Source organism: Tachyglossus aculeatus, chromosome 1, assembly GCF_015852505.1.
Source record: "Tachyglossus aculeatus isolate mTacAcu1 chromosome 1, mTacAcu1.pri, whole genome shotgun sequence".
NCBI classification, from domain to species: domain Eukaryota; kingdom Metazoa; phylum Chordata; class Mammalia; order Monotremata; family Tachyglossidae; genus Tachyglossus; species Tachyglossus aculeatus.
Window position 1 is genome coordinate 9227692 of NC_052066.1, and position 18735 is coordinate 9246426.

An 18735-nucleotide genomic window follows, 5' to 3' on the forward strand; every position below is an offset into this window, starting at 1 on the left:
CATCATCAATCGTATTTATTGAGCGCTTACTATGTGCAGAGCACTGGACTAAGTGCTTGAGAAGTCCAAGTTGGCAACAGCTAGAGACGGGCCCTACCCAACGGTGGGCTCACAATCAATCAATCAATCAATCAATTGTATTTATTGAGCGCTTACTGTGTGTGCAGAGCACTGGACTAAGCGCTTGGGAAGTACAAGTTGGCAACATCTAGAGACAGTCCCTACCCGACAGTGGGCTCACAGTCTAAAAGGGGGAGACGGAGAACAAAACCAAACATACTAACAAAATAAAATAAATAGAATAGATATGTACAAGTAAAACAAATAAATAAATAAATAGAGTAGAAGGGGGAGACGGACAACAAAACAAAACATGGAGACGGGTGTCAGAATCGTTAAAATGTTAAACAGGGGTCAAAATGTTAAACGCTATGTGCCAAGCACTGTTCTAAACGCTGGGGTAGGTTAATTCTATTTATTCTGACGACTTTGACACCTGTCCACATGTTTTGTTTTGTTGTCCGTCTCCCCCTTCTAGCCTGTGAGCCCGTTGTTGGGTAGGGACCGTCTCTAGATGTTGCCGACTTGGACTTCCCGAGCGCTTAGTACAGTGCTCAGCACACAGTAAGCGCTCAATAACTACGACTGAATGAATCTAGCTTTATTTCTATTTATTCTGATGACTTGACACCTGTCCACATGTTCTGTTTGGTTGTCTGTCTCCCCCTTCTAGACTGTGAGCCTGTTGTTGGGTAGGGACCGTCTCTAGATGTTGCCGACTTGGACATCCCAAGGGCTTAGTAATAACAATAATAATAATAATAATGGCATTTATTAAGCGCTTACTATGTGCAAAGCACTGTTCTAAGCACTGGGGAGGTTACAAGGTGATCAAGTTGTCCCACAGGATGCTCACAATCTTAATCCCCATTTTACAGATGAGGTAACAGGCCCAGAGAAGTGAAGTGACTTCCCCAAAGTCACCCAGCTGACAAGTGGTGGAGCCGGGATTTGAACCCATGACTTCTGACTTCTAGACTGTGAGCCCACTATTGGGTAGGGACCGTCTCTACATGTTGCCAACTTGTACTTCCCAAGCGCTTAGTCCAGTGCTGTGCCCACAGTAAGTGCTCAATCAATCAATCGTATTTATTGAGCGCTTACTGTGTGCAGAGCACTGGACTAAGCGCTTGGGAAGTACAAGTTGGCAACATATAGAGACCGTCAATAAATACGATTGATTGATTGATTGATTGATTCTGACTCCAAAGCCCGGGCTCTTTCCACTGAGCCACGCTGCTTCTCCAATGCTCTGCTTTCTAGCCTGTGAGACCACTGTTGGGTCGGGACCGTCTCTATATGTTGCCGACTTGTACTTCCCAAGCGCTTAGTCCAGTGCTCTGCACACAGTAAGCGCTCAATAAATACGATTGAATGAATTAATGCACACAGTAAGTGCTCAATAAACACGACTGAATGAAATGAATGAAAAGTTAATCAGATTGGACCCAGTCCCTGTCTCATAGAGGGCTCACAGTGAGGAGGCCTTCCCAATCAATCAATCAATCAGTCAATCGTATTTATTGAGCACTTACTGTGTGCAAAGCACTGGACTAAGCGCTTGGGAAGTACAAGTTGGCAACATAGAGAGACGGTCCCTACCCAACAGTGGGCTCACAGTCCAGACTGAGCCCCCCATTTTCCTCTGCTCCTCCTCCCCTCCCCATCGCCCCACAGCACTGGTGTATAATCTGTGCACATACATTACTCCATTTAATTTATTAATCATCATCAATCGTATTTATTGAGCGCTTACTGTGTGCAGAGATGGCCTGCTAATCCATTGTGCTCTGCACGCGTGGGTTCGAATCCCACCCTCGTCGTCGATGCTTTATTTCAAGCGCTTAGTACAGTGCTCTGCACACAGTAAGTGCTCAATAAATACGATTGATTGATTGACTTTGGGCAAGTCCCTTAACTTCTCTGGGCCTCAGTAACCTCATCTGTAAAATGGGGATTAAAACTGTGAACCCCCCCGTGGGACAACCTAATTACCTTGTTACCTCCCCAGCGCTTAGAACAGTGCTTTAAGCACTTAACAAATACCATCATTATTCTATGTTGAGAAGCAGCGTGGCTCAGTAGGAAAGAGCCGGGGCTTTGGAGTCGGAGGTCATGGGTTCGAATCCCGGCTCCGCCAATTGTCAGCTGTGCGACTTTGGGCAAGTCACTTAACTTCTCTGGGCCTCAGTTACCTCATCTGGAAAATGGGGATTAAATCTGTGAGCCCCACGAGGGACAACCTGATCACCTTGTAACCCCCCCAGCGCTTAGAACAGTGCTCTGCACATAGTAAGCGCTTAATAAATGCCATTATTATTATTATTATTATTACTAAGCGCTTGGGAAGTACAAGTTGGCAACATATAGAGACAGTCCCTACCCAATAGTGGGCTCACAGTTTATTAATGATGTGTACATAGCTATAATTCTATTTATTCTGATGGTATCAACACCAGTCTACTTGTTTTGTTTCATTATCTGCCCCGCTTCTAGACCGTGAGCCCGTTGTTGGGTAGGGATTGTCTCTCTTCGTTGCCGATCTGTACTTTCCCAAGCGCTTAGTCCAGTGCTCTGCACACAGTAAGCGCTCAATAAATACGACTGAACGACTGAATGAATTTTACAGATGAGGGAACTGAGGCGCGGAGTAATAATTATAATAATAATGAGGACATTTATTAAGCACTTACTATATGCAGAGGTCTTGAAGCCCACTGTTGGGTAGGGACTGTCTCTATATGTTGCCAACGTGTACTTCCCAAGCGCTTAGTACAGTGCTCTGCACACAGTAAGCGCTCAATAAATACGATGGAACGAATGAATGAATTTTACAGATGAGAGAACTGAGGCGCGGAGTAATAATTATAATAATAATAATAATGAGGACATTTATTAAGCGCTTACTATGTGCAGAGGTCTTGAAGCCCACTGTTGGGTAGGGACTGTCTCTCTATGTTGCCAACTTGTACTTCCCAAGCGCTTAGTACAGTGCTCTGCACACAGTAAGCGCTCAATAAATACGATGGAATGAATGAATGAATTTTACAGATGAGGGAACTGAGGCGCGGAGTAATAATTATAATAATAATAATAATGAGGACATTTATTAAGCGCTTACTATGTGCAGAGGTCTTGAAGCCCACTGTTGGGTAGGGACTGTATATGCTGCCAACTTGTACTTCCCAAGCGCTTAGTACAGTGCTCTGCACACAGTAAGTGCTCAATAAATACGATTGATGATTGATGATGATAATCCCGGCTCTGCCACTAGTCTCCCAAGTGACCTTGGCCATGTCATTTAACTTCTCCGGGCCTCAGTTCCCTCTTCTGTAAAATGGGGATGAAGACTGTGAGCCCCAAATGGGACAGGGGCTGCGTCCAACCTGATGGCCTTAGAATAGCGCATGACGCAGAGGAAGCGCGTAACAAACACCATAATCATTATTATTAGATCAATCAACCAATCGTATTTATTGAGCGCTTACTGTGCGCAGAGCACTGGACTAAGCGCTCGGAAAGTCCAAGTTGGCAACATCTAGAGACGGTCCCTATTAGATAATAATTCGAGAAGCAGCGTGGCTCAGTGGAAAAGAGCCCGGGCTTTGGAGTCAGAGGTCATGGGTTCAAATCCCGGCTCCGCCACTTGTCAGCTGTGTGACTTTGGGCAAGTCACTTCACTTCTCTGGGCCTCAGTTCCCTCATCTGTAAAATGGGGATGAAGACTGTGAGCCCCACGTGGGACAACCTCATGACCTTGTATCCCCCCCAGCGCTTAGAACAGTGCTTTGCACATAGTAAGCGCTTAATAAATGCCATCATTATTATTATTATTATTAGTGGAAAGGGCCCGCGCTTGGGAGTCAGAGGACGTGGGTTCTAATCCCGGCTCCGCTCCTTGTCAGCTGTGTGACCTTGGGCAAGCCACTTAACTTCTCTGGGCCTCAGTTCCCTCAGCTGTAAAATGGGGATGAAGACCGGGAGCCCCCCGTGGGACAACCTGAGCACCTTGTATCCCCCCCCCCCCAGCGCTTAGAACGGTGCTTTGCACATAGTAAGTGCTTAACAAATACCATCAAAAAAAGAGCAGCATGGTTTAGTAATAATAATAATAATAATGACATTTATTAAGCATTTACTATGTGCAAAGCGCTGTTCTAAGCGCTGGGGAGGTTACAAGGTGATCAGGTTGTCCCCCGGGGGGCTCACAGTCTTAATCCCCATTTTACAGATGAGGGAACTGAGGCACAGAGAAGTGAAGTGACTCGTCCAAAGTCACACAGCTGACCATTGGCAGAGCCGGGATTTGAACCCTTGACCTCTGAGTCCAAAGTCTGTGCTCTTTTCCACTGAGAACCTGGGCCTGGGAGTTGGAAGGTCATGGGTTCTAATCCTGGCTCTGCCACTTACCTACTGTGTGACCAGGGACGAGTCACTTCACTTCTCTATGCCTCAGTTCCCTCATCTGTAAAATGGGGATTCATTACCTGTCCTCCCTACTAGCTTGAGCACAGTAAATGTGTAACAACTCCCACAATTAATAATAATAATAATAATAGGGGAATTATTTGGAATCATCCCTTTTCTCTCCATCTTTGCCACAGTGGTTGGGTGCATATATAATAAATAAATTTTGCAGGTAGTTTCTTCAAAAAGATGAGATTGATCTGACTCCCTCTTCAGAGTAACTCTGAGGTTTAGGTAGGAAGCAGACATACCCATTTCACAGATGGGGCATTTGCGATTTCTAATAATAATAATAATAATAATAATAAGGAAATTATTTGGAATCATCCCTTTTCCCTCCGTCTTTGCCACAGTGGTTGGGTGCATGGGTGCATATATAATAAATAAATTTTGCAGGTAGTTTCTTCAAAAAGATGAGATTGATTTGACTCCCTCTTCGGAGTAACTCTGAGGTTTAGGTAGGAAGCAGGCATACCCATTTCACAGATGGGGCATTTGAGATTTCTAATAATAGTAATAATAATAGGGAAATTATTTGGAATCATCCCTTTTCTCTCCGTCTTTGCCACAGTGGTTGGATGCATGTATAATAAATAAATTTTGCAGGTAGTTTCTTCAAAAAGATGAGATTGATTTGATTCCCTCTTCAGAGTAACTCTGAGGTTTAGGTAGGAAGCAGACATACCCATTTCACAGACGGGGCATTTGCGATTTCTAATAATAATAATAATAATAATAAGGAAATTATTTGGAATCATCCCTTTTCTCTCTGTCTTTGCCACAGTGGTTGGGTGCATATATAATAAATAAATTTTGTAGGTAGTTTCTTCAAAAAGATGAGATTGATTTGATTCCCTCTTCAGAGTAACTCTGAGGTTTAGGTAGGAAGCAGACATACCCATTTCACAGATGGGGCATTTGAGATTTCTAATAAGAATAATAGGGAAATTATTTGGAATCATCCCTTTTCTCTCCATCTTTGCCACAGTGGTTGGGTACATATATAAGAAATAAATTTTGCAGGTAGTTTCTTCAAAAAGATGAGATTGATTTGACTCCCTCTTCAGAGTAACTCTGAGGTTTAGGTAGGAAGCAGACATACCCATTTCACAGACGGGGCATTTGAGATTTCTAATAATAATAATAATAATAATAATAATAATAAGGAAATTATTTGGAATCATCCCTTTTCCCTCCGTCTTTGTCACAGTGGTTGGGTGCATACATAATAAATAAATTTTGCAGGTAGTTTCTTCAAAAAGATGAGATTGATTTGACTCCCTCTTCAGAATAACTCTGAGGTTTAGGTAGGAAGCAGACATACCCATTTCACAGATGGGGCATTTGCGATTTCTAATAATAGTAATAATAATAGGGAAATTATTTGGAATCATCCCTCCCTTTTCTCTCCATCTTTGCCACAGTGGTTGGGTGCATATATAATAAATAAATTTTGCAGGTAGTTTCTTCAAAAAGATGAGATTGATTTGACTCCCTCTTCAGAGTAACTCTGAGGTTTAGGTAGGAAGCAGGCATACCCATTTCACAGATGGGGCATTTGTGATTTCTAATAATAGTAATAATAATAGGGAAATTATTTGGAATCATCCCTTTTCTCTCCGTCTTTGCCACAGTGGTTGGGTGCATGTATAATAAATAAATTTTGCAGGTAGTTTCTTCAAAAAGATGAGACTGATTTGATTCCCTCTTCAGAGTAACTCTGAGGTTTAGGTAGGAAGCAGACATACCCATTTCACAGACGGGGCATTTGCGATTTCTAATAATAATAATAATAATAATAATAATGATAAGGAAATTATTTGGAATCATCCCTTTTCTCTCCGTCTTTGCCACAGTGGTTGGGTGCATATATAATAAATAAATTTTGCAGGTAGTTTCTTCAAAAAGATGAGATTGATTTGACTCCCTCTTCAGAGTAACTCTGAGGTTTAGGTAGGAAGCAGACATACCCATTTCACAGATGGGGCATTTGAGATTTCTAAGAATAATAATAATAATAGGGAAATTATTTGGAATCATCCCTTTTCTCTCCATCTTTGCCACAGTGGTTGGGTGCATATATAATAAATAAATTTTGCAGGTAGTTTCTTCAAAAAGATGAGATTGATTTGATTCCCTTGTCAGAGTAACTCTGAGGTTTAGGAAGGAAGCAGGCATACCCATTTCACAGACGGGGCATTTGAGATTTCTAATAATAATAATAATAATAATAATAATAATAATAATAGGGAAATTATTTGGAATCATCCCTTTTCCCTCCGTCTTTGCCACAGTGGTTGGGTGCACATATAAGAAATAAATTTTGCAGGTAGTTTCTTTAAAAAGATGAGATTGATTTGACTCCCTCTTCAGAGTAACTCTGAGGTTTAGGTAGGAAGCAGACATACCCATTTTACAGATTGGGTATTTGCGATTTCTAATAATAATAATAATAGGGGAATTATTTGGAATCATCCCTTTTCTCTCCGTCTTTGCCACAGTGGTTGGGCGCATATATAATAAATAAATTTTGCAGGTAGTTTCTTCAAAAAGATGAGATTGATTTGACTCCCTCTTCAGAGTAACTCTGAGGTTTAGGTAGGAAGCAGACATACCCATTTTACAGATTGGGTATTTGCGATTTCTAATAAGAATAATAATAATATGAATGGCATTTATTAAGCGCTTACTATGTGCAAAGCACTGTTCTGATACCATCGCAGGATCTGTGATCCAATTCTGTCTTTAAAGCCTACCCCTTCTGCTCAAGAATTATTATTACTAAGCAGTTGGGAGAGAAAGTACAACAATACAGCAGACACAGTCCCGGCCCACAACGCTTAGAGAAGCAGCGCGGCTCAGTGGAAAGAGCGCGGGCTTGGGAGACAGTGGTCACGGGTTCGAATCCCACCTCAGCCGCTTGTCAGCTGTGCGACCTTGGGCAAGGCACATCTCTGGGCCTCAGTTGCATCATTTGTCAAATAGGGATGAAGACTGGGAGCCCCCCGTGGGACAACCTGATCACCTTGTATCCCCCTCCCAGCGCTCAGAACAGTGCTTTGCACAAAGTAAGTGCTTAATAAATACCACCATTATTATTATTATTAACGAGCTCTCCCAGGAAGCCCCAGCCCCGCGACGCCGGCCCGGCTCCCGGGAGGCCGGTCCGGATGGAGGTGAGAAGTGGGTACCTGGTTTTCCGGGAGTTTCCCATCGTCCTCCAGGATCTGGAAAAGCTCTCCCTCGGCGTAGTCCGTCACCACCACCACCTGCGGGAGGGACAGGGGAGAGAGAGGGCAGCCGGGGCGATGGGGGGTGATGGGGGTGATGGGGGTGACGGGTTCGATGGGGCGATGGGGACGGGGGGCAATGAAGATGTGCGCAGGGTGGTCAGGGCTGGTGGGGGGCATTCATTCAATCAATCAATCAATCAATCAATCAATCGTATTTATTGAGCGCTTACTGTGTGCACAGCACTGGACTAAGCGCTTGGGAAGTCCAAGTTGGCAACATCTAGACACGGTTCCTACCCAACAGCGGGCTCACAGTCTAGAAATTCAATCCTATTCAATCATATTTCTTGGGCGCTTACTGTGTGCGGAGCACTGGACTAAGCGCTTGGGAAGTCCAAGTTGGAAACATCTAGAGATGGTCCCTACCCAATCAATCAATCAATCAATCGTATTTATTGAGCACTTACTGTGTGCAGGGCAGTGGACTAAGCGCTTGGGAAGTACAAGTTGGCAACATATAGAGACGGTCCCTACCCAACAGCAGGCTCACAGTCTAGAAATTCAATCATATTCAATCATATTTCTTGGGTGCTTGCTGTGTGCAGAGCACTGGACTAAGCGCTTGGGAAGTCCAAGTTGGAAACAACTAGAGACGGTCCCTACCCAATCAATCAATTGTATTTATTGGGCGCTTACTGTGTGCAGAGCACTGTACTAAGCACTTGGGAAGTACAAGTTGGCAACATCTAGAGACGGTCCCTACCCAACAGCGGGCTCACAGTCTAGAAATTCAATCACATTCAATCATATTTCTTGGGTGCTTACTGTGTGTGGAGCACTGGACTAAGCGCTTGGAAAGTCCAAGTTGGCAGCATCTAGAGACGGTCCCTACCCAACAGTGGGCTCACAGTCTAGAAATTCAATCATATTGAATCATAATCAATTATATTTCTTGGGCGCTTACTGTGTGCAGAGCACTGGACTAAGCGCTTGGGAAGTCCAAGTTGGCAACATCTAGAGACGGTCCCTTCCCAACAGCGGGCTCACAGTCTAGAAATTCAATCATATTCAATCATATTTCTTGGGCGCTTACGGTGTGCAGAGCACTGGACTAAGCGCTTGGGAAGTACAATTTGGCAACATATAGAGACAGTCCCTACTGAACAGTGGGCTCACAGTCTAGAAATTCAATCATATTCAATCATATTTCTTGGGCACTTACTGTGTGCAGAGCACTGGACTAAGCGCTTGGGAAGTCCAAGTTGGCAACATCTAGAGACGGTCCCTACCCAACAGCGGGCTCACGGTCTAGAAGCAGCATGGCTCAGTGGGAAGAGCCTGGGCTTTGGAGTCAGAGGTCAGGGGTTCAAATCCCGGCTCTGCCAATTGTCAGCTGGGTGACTTTGGGCCAGTCACTTCATTCATTCATTCATTCATTCAATCGTATTTATTGAGCGCTTACCGTGTGCAGAGCACTGGACTAAGCGCTAATCAAGGCAGCCAGTGCAGTCCTCTGGTCCTCTGCATGCTTGTTGGGGACAGGAATGTGACCGCCAACTCTGATGTACTCTAGTCTCCCAAGTGCTTAGTGCTCTGTATATAGTAAGCGCTCAACAAATACTATCGACCATAATTCCCAGACTGAGCCCCCTCCTTCCTCTCCCCCTCCTCCCCCTCCCCATCCCCTCCGCCTTACCTCCTTTCCCTCCCCACAGCACCTGGATATATGTATATATCTTTGTACGGATTTATTACTCTATTTATTTATTCTATTTGTACATATTTATTCTATCTATTTTATTTTCTTAATATGTTTTGTTTTGTTCTCTGTCTCCCCCTTCTAGACTGTGAGCCCACTGTTGGGTAGGGATCGTCTCTAGATGTTGCCAACTTGGACTTTCCAAGCGCTTAGTACAGTGCTCTGCATACAGTAAGCACTCAATAAATACGATTGATTGATTGATTGATTGTTGGGTAGGGACCGTCTCTATATGTTGCCAACTTGTACTTCCCAAGCACTTAGTACAGTGCTTTGCACACAGTAAGCGCTCAATAAATACAACTGATTGATTGCCAACTTGGACTTCCCAAGCGCTTAGTACAGTGCTCTGCACACAGTAAGCACTCAATAGATACGATTGAATAATCAATCAATCAATCAATCGTATTTACTGAGCGCTTACTGTGTGCAGAGCACTGTACTAAGCGCTTGGGAAGTCCAAGTTGGGAACATATAGAGATGGTCCCTACCTAACAGCGGGCTCACAGTCTAGAAGGAGGAGACAGACAACAAAACCAAACATATTAACAAAATAAAATAAGTAGAATAAATATGCACAAGTAAAATAAATAAATAAATAGAGTAAGCAGCGTGGCTCAGTGGAAAGAGGCCGGGCTTTGGAGTCAGAGGTCATGGGTTCGAATCCCAGCTCTGCCAATTGTCAGCTGGGTGACTTTGGGCAAGTCACTTCACTTCTCTGGGCCTCATCTGTAAAATGGGGATTAAGACTGGGAGCCCCACGTGGGACAACCTTGTAGCCTCCCCAGCGCTTAGGACAGTGCTTTGCACATAGTAAGCACTTAATAACTGCCATTATAAATAATGCCGCTTGTCAGCTATGTGACTCTGGGCAAGTCACTTAACTTCTCTGTGCCTCAGTTACCTCATCCGTAAAATGGGGTTGAAGATTGTGAGTCCCACATGGGACAACCTGATCACCTTGTATCCTCCCCAGCGCTTAGAACAGTGCTGTGCACATAGTAAGCGCTTAACAAATACCAAAATTATTATTATTATTATTATTAGGATTATTATTGTCAGGCCTAGTCCCCCCACACATCCCTGCCTCACTCCATCTGTGCTCATCTGTAAAATGGGGATTAAGACTGTGAGCCCCACGTGGGGCGACCCGATCACCTTGTAACCTCCCCAGCGCTTAGAACAGTGCTTTGCACATATAGTAATCAATCAATCGTATTTATTGAGCGCTTACTGTGTGCAAAGCACTGTACTAAGCGCTTGGGAAGTCCAAGTTGGCAACATATAGAGACGGTCCCTACCCAACAGTGGGCTCACAGTCTAAAAGAAAAAGTGATCAGGTTGCCCCACGGGGGCTCACAGTCTTAATCCCTATTTTACAGATGAGGTAACCGAGGCCCAGAGAAGTTAAGTGCCTTGCCCAAAGTCACACAGCTGACAAGTGGCGGAGCCAGAATTTGAACCCCTGACCGCTGACTCCAAAGCCCGGGCTCTTTCCACTGAGCCACGCTGCTTCTAAGTAAGCGCTTAATAAATGCCATTATTAGGATTATTATTATCAGGCCTAGTCCCCCCACACATCCCTGCCTCACTCCATCTGTGCTCATCTGTAAAATGGGGAGTAAGACTGTGAGCCCAACATGGGGCAACCCGATCAGCTTGTAACCTCCCCAGCGCTTAGAACAGTGCTTTGCGCATAGTAAGCACTTAATAAATCATCATCATCATCATCATCAATTGTATTTATTGAGCGCTTACTATGTGCAGAGCACTGTACTAAGCGCTTGGGAAGTACAAATTGGCAACATATAGAGACAGTGCCTACCCAACAGTGGGCTCACAGTCTAAAAGGGGGAGACAGAGAACAAAACCAAACATACTAACAAAATAAAATAAGTAGAATAGATATGTACAAGTAAAATAAATAAATAGAGTAATAAATATGTACAAACATATATACAGGTGCTGTGGGGAAGGGAAGGAGGTAAGATGGGGGGGATGGAGAGGGGGACGAGGGGGAGAGGAAGGAAGGGGCTCAGTCTGGGAAGGCCTCCTGGAGGAGGTGAGCTCTCAGCAGGGCCTTGAATGAATGATCGTCATCATCATTATGGCATTTATTAAGCGCTTACTATGGGCAAAACACTGCTCTAAGCGCTGGGGAGGTTACAAGGTGATCAGGTTGTCCCATGGCGGGCTCACAGTCTTCATCCCCATTTGACGGATGAGGTCACTGAGGCACAGAGAAGTGACTTGCCCCAAAGTCACCCAGCTGACAAGCGTCGGAACTGGGATTTGAACCCGTGACCTCTGACTCCAAAGCCCGTGTTCTTTCCACTGAGCCACGCTGCTTCTCCATTATTATTATCATCATCATCAATCATATTTATTGAGCGCTTACTATGTGCAGAGCACTGTACCAAGCGCTTGGGAAGTACAAATTGGCAACATATAGAGACAGTCCCTACCCAACAGTGGGCTCACAGTCTATTATTATTATTACTATTATTATTATTGTTGTTGTTGTTGTTGCTGTTGTTACTGTTATTATCATCATCATCATCATCATCAATCATATTTATTGAGCGCTTACTATGTGCAGAGCACTGTACTAAGCGCTTGGGAAGTACAAATTGGCAACATATAGAGACAGTCCCTACCCAACAGTGGGCTCACAGTCTATTATTATTATTACTATTATTATTGTTGTTGTTGTTGTTGTTACTATTATTATCATCATCATCATCATCATCAATCATATTTATTGAGCGCTTACTATGTGCAGAGCACTGTACTAAGTGCTTGGGAAGTACAAATTGGCAACATATAGAGACAGTCCCTACCCAACAGTGGGCTCACAGTCTATTATCATTATTACTATTATTATTGTTGTTGTTGTTGTTGTTGTTGTTGTTACTATTATTATCATCATCATCATCATCATCAATCATATTTATTGAGCGCTTACTATGTGCAGAGCACTGTACTAAGCGCTTGGGAAGTACAAATTGGCAACATATAGAGACAGTCCCTACCCAACAGTGGGCTCACAGTCTATTATCATTATTACTATTATTATTGTTGTTGTTGTTGTTGTTGTTGTTACTATTATTATCATCATCATCATCATCATCATCAATCATATTTATTGAGCGCTTACTATGTGCAGAGCACTGTACTAAGTGCTTGGGAAGTACAAATTGGCAACATATAGAGACAGTCCCTACCCAACAGTGGGCTCACAGTCTATTATTGTTATTACTATTATTATTGTTGTTGTTGTTGTTGTTACTATTATTATCATCATCCTCATCATCATCATCAATCATATTTATTGAGCGCTTACTATGTGCAGAGCACTGTACTAAGCGCTTGGGAAGTACAAATTGGCAACATATAGAGACAGTCCCTACCCAACAGTGGGCTCACAGTCTATTATTATTTTTACTATTATTATTGTTGTTGTTGTTGTTGTTGTTACTATTATCATCATCATCATCATCATCATCAATCATATTTATTGAGCGCTTACTATGTGCAGAGCACTGTACTAAGCGCTTGGGAAGTACCAATTGGCAACATATAGAGACAGTCCCTACCCAACAGTGGGCTCACAGTCTATTATCATTATTACTATTATTATTGTTGTTGTTGTTGTTGTTGTTGTTACTATTATTATCATCATCATCAATCATATTTATTGAGCGCTTACTATGTGCAGAGCACTGTACTAAGCGCTTGGGAAGTACCAATTGGCAACATATAGAGACAGTCCCTACCCAACAGTGGGCTCACAGTCTATTATCATTATTACTAGTATTATTATTGTTGTTGTTGTTGTTGTTGTTGTTACTATTATCATCATCATCATCATCATCATCAATCATATTTATTGAGCGCTTACTATGTGCAGAGCACTGTACTAAGCGCTTGGGAAGTACAAATTGGCAACATATAGAGACAGTCCCTACCCAACAGTGGGCTCACAGTCTATTATCATTATTACTATTATTATTGTTGTTGTTGTTGTTGTTACTATTATTATCATCATCATCATCATCATCATCATCAATCATATTTATTGAGCGCTTACTATGTGCAGAGCACTGTACTAAGCGCTTGGGAAGTACAAGTTGGCAACATATAGAGACAGTCCCTACCCAACAGTGGGCTCACAGTCTATTATTATTATTACTATTATTATTGTTGTTGTTGTTGTTGTTGTTGTTACTATTATTATCATCATCCTCATCATCATCAATCATATTTATTGAGCGCTTACTATGTGCAGAGCACTGTACTAAGCGCTTGGGAAGTACAAATTGGCAACATATAGAGACAGTCCCTACCCAACAGTGGGCTCACAGTCTATTATTATTATTACTATTATTATTGTTGTTGTTGTTGTTGTTGTTGTTGCTACTATTATTATCATCATCATCATCAATCATATTTATTGAGCGCTTACTATGTGCAGAGCACTGTACTAAGCGCTTGGGAAGTACCAATTGGCAACATATAGAGACAGTCCCTACCCAACAGTGGGCTCACAGTCTATTATTATTATTACTATTATTATTGTTGTTGTTGTTGTTGTTGTTGTTACTATTATTATCATCATCATCATCATCATCAATCATATTTATTGAGCGCTTACTATGTGCAGAGCACTGTACTAAGCGCTTGGGAAGTACAAATTGGCAACATATAGAGACAGTCCCTACCCAACAGTGGGCTCACAGTCTATTATTATTATTACTATTATTATTGTTGTTGTTGTTGTTGTTGTTGTTGTTGTTACTATTATTATCATCATCATCATCATCAATCGTATTTATTGAGCTCTTACTATGTGCAGAGCACTGTACTAAGCGCTTGGGAAGTACCAATTGGCAACATATAGAGATAGTCCCTACCCAACAGTGGGCTCACAGTCTATTATCATTATTACTATTATTATTGTTGTTGTTGTTGTTGTTGTTACTATTATTATCATCATCATCATCATCATCATCAATCATATTTATTGAGCGCTTACTATGTGCAGAGCACTGTACTAAGCGCTTGGGAAGTACAAATTGGCAACATATAGAGACAGTCCCTACCCAACAGTGGGCTCACAGTCTATTATCATTATTACTATTATTATTGTTGTTGTTGTTGTTGTTGTTACTATTATTATCATCATCCTCATCATCATCATCAATCATATTTATTGAGCACTTACTATGTGCAGAGCACTGTACTAAGCGCTTGGGAAGTACCAATTGGCAACATATAGAGACAGTCCCTACCCAACAGTGGGCTCACCGTCTATTATTATTATTACTACTACTATTATTGTTGTTGTTGTTGTTGTTGTTACTATTATTACCATCATCATCATCATCATCAATCATATTTATTGAGCGCTTACTATGTGCAGAGCACTGTACTAAGCGCTTGGGAAGTACAAATTGGCAACATATAGAGACAGTCCCTACCCAACAGTGGGCTCACAGTCTATTATTATTATTACTATTATTATTGTTGTTGTTGTTGTTGTTGTTGTTGTTACTATTATTATCATCATCATCATCAATCGTATTTATTGAGCGCTTACTATGTGCAGAGCACTGTACTAAGCGCTTGGGAAGTACCAATTGGCAACATATAGAGACAGTCCCTACCCAACAGTGGGCTCACAGTCTATTATCATTATTACTATTATTATTGTTGTTGTTGTTGTTGTTGTTGTTGTTACTATTATTATCATCATCATCATCATCATCATCATCAATCATATTTATTGAGCGCTTACTATGTGCAGAGCACTGTACTAAGCGCTTGGGAAGTACCAATTGGCAACATATAGAGACAGTCCCTACCCAACAGTGGGCTCACAGTCTATTATCATTATTACTATTATTATTGTTGTTGTTGTTGTTGTTGTTGTTGTTACTATTATTATCATCATCATCATCATCATCAATCATATTTATTGAGCGCTTACTATGTGCAGAGCACTGTACTAAGCGCTTGGGAAGTACCAATTGGCAACATATAGAGACAGTCCCTACCCAACAGTGGGCTCACAGTCTATTATTATTATTGTTGTTGTTGTCGTTGTTGTTGTTGTTGTTATTATTATTATTATTATTATTACAAGGAAACCCCAGTTTAAGGGGAGGGACTTGGTGGTCCGGCCCCCCCCAGGGTGGAGGTGGGGACCCTCCCCGCGCCCCTCGGCGGGCCCCCCGTCCTGACCTCCCTGTCCGTCTCGAAGCTGTCGAGCAGGTGGATGATGTTGGGATGCCTCAGGCCTTGCATGATCTCCATCTCCTGCTGCAGGTTCCAGAGGTCCTTGGGAGAGCGACCCAGTTTGGGGATGAATTTGAGGGCCACCACCTGTGCGGGGGATCGGGATTTAGTCGATCGATCCATCGATCGGATTTATTGAGCGCTTGCTGCGGGCAGGGCACTGGACTAAGCGCTTGGGAAGCCCAAGTTGGCAACGGGTAGAGACGGTCCCTACCCAACGGCGGGCTCACAGGCTAGAAGGGGGAGACGGAGAACAAAGCAAAACATAGTAACAAAATGAAATAAATAGAATAGATATGTACAAGTCAAATAAATAAATAAATATCAATCAATCAATCGTATTTATTGAGCGCTTACTGTGTGCAGAGCACTGGACTAAGCGTTTGGGAAGTCCAAGTTGGCAACATCTAGAGACGGTCCCTACCCAACAGTGGGCTCACAGTCTAGAAGGGGGAGACGGAGAACAAAACCAAACATATTAACAAAATAAAATGAATAGAATAGATATGTACAAGTAAAATAAATAGAGTAATAAATACATACAAATATATATACATATACAATATGTGTATATATATATATATATTCATTCATATATATATTCATTCACTTGATTGTATTTATTGAGCGCTTACTGTGTGCAGAGCACTGGACTAAGTGCTTGGGAAGTCCAAGTTGGCAACATCTAGAGACAGTCCCTACCCAACAGTGGGCTCACAGTCTAGAAGGGGGAGAAGGAGAACAAAACATATAAACCAAATAAATAGAATAAATATGTACAAGTAAATTCAATCAATCCATCGTATTTATTGAGCACTTGCTGTGTGCAGAGCACTGGACTAAGCGCTTGGGAAGTCCAAGTTGGCAACACCTAGAGACGGTCCCTACCCAACAGCGGGCTCACGGTCTAGAAGGGGGAGCCGGAGAACAAAACAAAACATATTGACAGAATAAAATAGATAGAATAAATATGGACAAGTAAAATCAATCAATCAATCGTATTTATTGAGCGCTTACTGTGTGCAGAGCACTGGACTAAGCACTTGGGAAGTCCAAGTTGGCAACATCTAGAGACGGTCCCTACCCAACAGTGGGCTCACAGTCTAAAAGGGGGGAGACAGAGAACAAAACCAAACATATTAACAAAATAAAATGAATAGAATAGATATGTACAAGTAAAATAAATAGAGTAATAAATACATACAAATATATATACATTCATTCATATATATATTCATTCACTTGATTGTATTTATTGAGCGCTTACTGTGTGCAGAGCACTGGACTAAGCGCTTGGGAAGTCCAAGTTGGCAACACCTAGAGACGGTCCCTACCCAACAGCGGGCTCACAGTCTAGAAGGGGGAGCCGGAGAACAAAACAAAACATATTGACAGAATAAAATAGATAGAATAAATATGGACAAGTAAAATCAATCAATCAATCGTATTTATTGAGCGCTTACTGTGTGCAGAGCACTGGACTAAGCGCTTGGGAAGTCCAAGTTGGCAACATCTAGAGACGGTCCCTACCCAACAGTGGGCTCACAGTCTAAAGGGGGAGACAGACAACAAAACCAAACATATTAACAAAATAAAATGAATAGAATAGATATGTACAAGTAAAATAAATAGAGTAATAAATACATACAAATATATATACATATATAATATGTGTATATATATATATATATATATTCATTCATATATATATTCATTCACTTGATTGTATTTATTGAGCGCTTACTGTGTGCAGAGCACTGGACTAAGCGCTTGGGAAGTCCAAGTTGGCAACATCTAGAGACGGTCCCTACCCAACAGCGGGCTCACGGTCTAGAAGGGGGAGCCGGAGAACAAAACAAAACATATTGACAGAATAGAATAAATATGGACAAGTAAAATCAATCAATCAATCGTATTTATTGAGCGCTTACTGTGTGCAGAGCACTGGACTAAGCGCTTGGGAAGTCCAAGTTGGCAACATCTAGAGACGGTCTCTACCCAACAGTGGGCTCACAGTCTAGAAGGGGGAGACAGAGAACAAAACCAAACATATTAACAAAATAAAATGAATAGAATAGATATGTACAAGTAAAATAAATAGAGTAATAAATACATACAAATATATATACACATATGATATGTGTATATATATATATATATATTCATTCATATATATATTCATTCACTTGATTGTATTTATTGAGCGCTTACTTTGTGCAGAGCACTGGACTAAGCGCTTGGGAAGTCCAAGTTGGCAACATCTAGAGACGGTCCCTACCCAACAGCGGGCTCACGGTCTAGAAGGGGGAGAAGGAGAACAAAACATATAAACCAAATAAATAGAATAAATATGGACAAGTAAAATCAATCAATCAATCGTATTTACTGAGCGCTTGCTGTGTGCAGAGCACTGGACTAAGCGTTTGGGAAGTCCAAGTTGGCAACACCTAGGGACGGTCCCTACCCAACAGCGGGCTCACGGTCTAGAAGGGGGAGCCGGAGAACAAAACAAAACATATTGACAGAATAAAATAAATAGAATAAATATGGACAAGTAAAATCAATCAATCAATCGTATTTATTGAGCGCTTGCTGTGTGCAGAGCATTGGACTAAGCGCTTGGGAAGTCTAAGTTGGCAACATCTAGAGACGGTCCCTACCCAACAGCGGGCTCGCAGTCTAGAAGGGGGAGACAGACAAAAAACATGGTAACAAAATAAAATAAATAGAATAGATATGTACAAGTAAAATAGAGTAATAAATACGTACAAATATATGCATATATAATGAGTCTATATATATATTCATTCATATATATATATTCATTCACTCGATCGTATTTATTGAGCGCTTACTGTGTGCAGAGCACTGGACTAAGCGCTTGGGAAGTCCAAGTCAGCAACGTATAGAGACGGTCCC

The 18735-nt window shown here is 42.0% G+C and overlaps 1 protein-coding gene across 1 annotated transcript in view; it reads right to left on the reverse strand.

Moving 5' to 3' along the window:
* STK36 (serine/threonine kinase 36) overlaps positions 1 to 18735 on the reverse strand; it is a 153883-nt gene that overhangs the window by 114441 nt on the left and 20707 nt on the right. The window contains 2 exon segments of the mRNA XM_038754532.1: positions 7719 to 7796; positions 15763 to 15903. Coding sequence (XP_038610460.1) covers positions 7719 to 7796; positions 15763 to 15903 — 219 coding nt within the window.